The sequence below is a fragment of the Pteropus alecto genome, unplaced genomic scaffold (genome assembly GCF_000325575.1).
Source record: "Pteropus alecto unplaced genomic scaffold, ASM32557v1 scaffold43, whole genome shotgun sequence".
NCBI classification, from domain to species: domain Eukaryota; kingdom Metazoa; phylum Chordata; class Mammalia; order Chiroptera; family Pteropodidae; genus Pteropus; species Pteropus alecto.
The window spans coordinates 2,666,429-2,670,450 of NW_006435764.1; the positions used below are offsets into that span (position 1 = coordinate 2,666,429).

Genomic DNA, 4,022 nt, shown 5'->3' on the forward strand with positions numbered 1-4,022 from the left:
TTCAGCCTGGACTTTACTGGGGGGTGGGGACAGAGAATGTCACCTAAAAACACTGTTTCCTTTTCTAAAGCCTCTAGGTTCTTTTCCTTCTGAGTTAGGAGGAGCGTGGGGGACCATGTGGCATTAGGGGACGGCGTTCCGGGCAGGGCCCTGCTAGTGCAGGTCTGGCGGGGGACAGGGTGGCTGGCGCAGAGAGGAGAGGGCGGGGGATGGGGAAGTGGGGCCAGGGAGGCCCAGGAGGCTGCCAAGCGAGCGGCAGGCGAGCGGCAGGCCCTTGGTCTCCTCACATCTCTCCCTCGCCCTTTGGGCACCCTCCTGCCCGGTGACGTGGCTGCAGGTGCCAGGGCTCCGTTGCCGGGTGCCCGCTGGGCGCCTGCTCTGTGCCAGGCCATCGGCAGTGCCCGCCTGCCCGGGGACAGGACCCTGCCGCCCGCAGGCCCGCACGCCCACGCACTCATCTCCATGTACTCCGGCGTGAGCCCCGCGAACGGCTCCAGCGTGAAGTCCGCCTCGTACCGCCGCCTCCTCTTCGCGTGCTCGTCGCGGTCGCAGGGGCTCTGGGGCTTCAGCCGCAGGTAGCGGATGAACTTCTTCATCTTCCTGCGAGAACCGCAGCGTCGCCTCAGCTGGGCCCCCCGGGGCGGGCCTGGGGGCTGGTGTCTGCACCCCGGGCTGTGGTTCTCGTCCGCTGAGCCACCCGTCCCACACCCTGGGCTACCGTGCTGGCCATGACCTCTCTGTCCACGGTCCCTTTCCTCCTTTCCCCCAGAGTCAGGGTCAAGTGTCACTGCTTTGCTTGCGACATAAGGAAACAGAGGCACAGGGAGGGCAATGGGCCACCTAAAGCCACGGGGAGGCCCTGAAGGTGTCCCTAAGTCGGCACCGCGGGGGAGACAGGAAGTGGATCATGGGAAATCATCCAACATGTCCCCAACTCCAGAGGGCCGGGTGCCTCAGGGAGGGAATGGGACCCAGTTCCGAAGGGTGTCAGGTAAGGAGGCACGGCCTCCACCTGCTGAGCACGTGGGTTTGGGGTGCCGTTGGCACCCTGCGTCCTCAGCCGGTCTAGGGGGCAGAGGATCGCCGGCCCCCTCCCTCCCCTTGCCCACCACGCTCTGTCCTCCCCGTCTGGCACCAGGCCCCGCACCGCCTGCCCCCCGGGCCCCGGGCCCCGGGCTGGCGTGACTCACGGGATGCCGATCTCAAACAGGTTGTTCTGGATGAGCTGCTTGCCCAGCATGATGATGCTGAGCTGGATGCAGAGCTCCATCAGGCAGCCCCCCGGGGCGCACTGCGGGCGGAGAGCAAGCGCGTCAGACCCCAGGACACCGCGACAGGACCACGGCCCCAGGGAGGGCAGCCCGGTTCTGCCATGAAGACAGGTCCACATTCCAACCCTGGCACCCCAGAATGGGCTCTAATTTGGAAAGGGGGTCTTGGTGGCTGGGACCAGGTTAAGAAGAGGCCACACTGGAGTGGAGTGGCTCTGAGTCAATGCCTGGTGTCCTTCTAGGAGAGAAACACACTGGCACCCAGAGGTGTGTCTACATGCAGGGAGTGCCAAGGACAGCCGGTGGCCACCGGGAGCTGGGGGGAGGCCTGAAGAATCCGCCCCCAGAACCTGGGAGGGAGTGCAGCCCCGCCAACACCCCAATCCCAGACATCTGGCCTCCAGAGCCGGCGAGAACAAAGTTTTGTCATTTTGAGTCACCTAGTCTATAGTCCTTTGGTACAGCGGCCCCAGAAAGCTCGTGTCCCTGGCCTGTGGGCCGTCGGGGCTGGAACCAGGCTCGGAGAGGACCACACGGCCGGGGAGCACTGTGGCTGGATCTCGGGGGTCCCCGTCCTCCCCCAGGATCGGTCCCTTATCCCTGGCACTGGCTGCCTGTCCACGGGCCCTGCATTTGGGAAGCCACATGGTGACACTGCAGAGGCCTAACGCCCTGTCCTTAGGGAGCTGTGCTGCCTTAGGCTGGGGGCCGGGCGGGCAAGTGATGGATGAGAAGCTCAACCTGTCCAGGTGAACAGAACTCAAAGGACGCTGGGTAACCCCCTGGCACAGCTGACTCCCCTGTGAGTCCCCAGCAAAACTGTTTATACTGTTACCAAAAAAATATGTCTTGGACAGCCATCATTTCATTAAAAAAAAAAAAAAAGATGTGCCTTGCTTTGTCCCCAACGTCTCCAAACACTGAGAGTGTAACGGTGCCACCTAGGTAAGGGGCACGTCGTAATGGGACAGCACGGTCTAGGCTTTGGGCACACGTCCAGTCTTGTGGACGACGCCCACGTCTTGGGATGTCCAGGTGGGTGAACCCCCAGGCTGCGCCCCAGGCTGGCACATCGCCCGGCACCGATGCCGCCTGCTCCTAGGGGTTTCACGGGCTCTTCATCGGAAGGACCCCCTTCCTTTCCGATAAGCTGCGTTATTCTGGGAGTTAGGGACGCCAACCGTGTCCCCTGAGGCCTGTGCCACGGATGATGGGCCAGGACTTGGCGGCCCAGGGTGGCCGGGGCACCCCCAGACCCGCGGTGGCCGCAGTGCTGAGCGGAAACCAAGGTCACCAGCACGGTGTCCGTGGGGACGGACGGGGGCATTACAATGTTAAAGTATAAAATATAGCCGATTCTGTTTTTCCCTCATTAACTCCACTTAACCAAAGAGAAAAACATTCAAGATCTTAAGAGAAAAGAAAAAAAAAAAAAAAAAAACGGTATAATTTTTTCGTTTCACTGACTCTGAAGAGACTTCCCCTTTTAGGCGTAATCCTGACGGACACATCTAATGAGGTCGAAGCTCATGCCTGGGGGAGAGACGCGGGCTCCCCCGTCGCGGAGTCGGCACCATCTGCACGGCTTGCTGTGTGGACAGAGCCGGGGAGGTGGCACCGGGGGTGTGCGGGGGTGTGTGTGGGGGGCCGTGTCAATCAATTACCTCTTCCATGCGGAATGAACGGAAAATGTACACGTAGTCGCCTGGGCGTCCTACAAACCTGCAACGGTCGGGGGAGGGGGCGGTCAGAGAACAGAACCAGGGCTCAGGGAGGGAGGGAGGACGCGGGGTGGGCGCCCAGCCGTGGCTTTGGGAGCAGGAGCCTGCTCCCTGATGTGTCATCGGCTAAAAAGCGAGCCCAGAGTTTCCTGTTGGTAGAGTATTTGTGTGATGCCCAAACCCACATTGGGGCAAGAAATGTGGCTTCAACAGGAGGGTGCGAGCCTGGGAAGGGATGAAGGCTGAGATGCCAGAGCACAGACCATGCCACCTGCCACCACCGCCACCGTGGGGCCGAGGAACCCCGGGGACCTCGGACAGGCTGGGGAGGGGTGGTCCCTGGGGCCGCCTCTCTGCTTCCTGTGGGATGTGCAGGGAGGGGCCCTCTGGGGGCCTGCTTCGCTGTTGCAGGTGCTCTGGGGTGGTGGTGGGGCTTGACCCCGTGGCTGGGCTCTGGCACCCCAGGGGAGGGCAGTCATGGGACTCATAAACCACACGAGAGGCTGACGAAGGAGCCTTCTGGCAAGGTTCTAGGATCAGACCTGCCAGCCCCAGCCGGGGGCAGTGGGCGGGGTGGTAGAGTCGTGGTGGGTGGGCCACGGGCCCCTCTAAGCCCAGGATGGCTCCAGAGGTCCAGGCATGGGGTTCACCCCTCCACCAGCCTGGAACACCAAGCTGGCCGGTGTTCTTACACCTTCTCCCACGGCCCTCACCCACTTGAGTCATCCGCACCCAGTATGCGCGCATCCGCAGCTCACTGCTGGGAGTCCTTGCTCTCTGGGGTCCCCACTGCTCGGGGTCCCCATTGCCTGAAACCCTAATAGGTGTCAGGCTTCTCCTTGAACTTGGCAGCAGAGGGAGCCCCAGTGACTGCTCTGCCCAGCCCAGGTGGCCCCCACGTGCAGGAGACGGGGAGGGGAGGCTTCCGCGGGGCTGGGGGGAGGGACGGGGAAGGCAGTGAGTTTCAGTAGCTGCAGTCCTACCGGCCTTTGAAGAAAGCCACGTAGAAGATGGGGGTGTAGGAGTTGAC

General features: G+C 62.5%; 1 protein-coding gene across 1 annotated transcript in view; it reads right to left on the reverse strand.

The window, feature by feature from the left end:
* Nucleotides 1–4,022, reverse strand: part of ANO1 (anoctamin 1) — a 69,574-nt gene that overhangs the window by 13,844 nt on the left and 51,708 nt on the right. Inside the window, 4 exon segments of the mRNA XM_006911293.1 lie at nt 455–600; nt 1,191–1,291; nt 2,936–2,993; nt 3,976–4,022. The exon segment at nt 3,976–4,022 is cut by the window's right edge and continues 15 nt beyond it. Of these exon segments, the coding sequence (XP_006911355.1) occupies nt 455–600; nt 1,191–1,291; nt 2,936–2,993; nt 3,976–4,022 (352 nt within the window).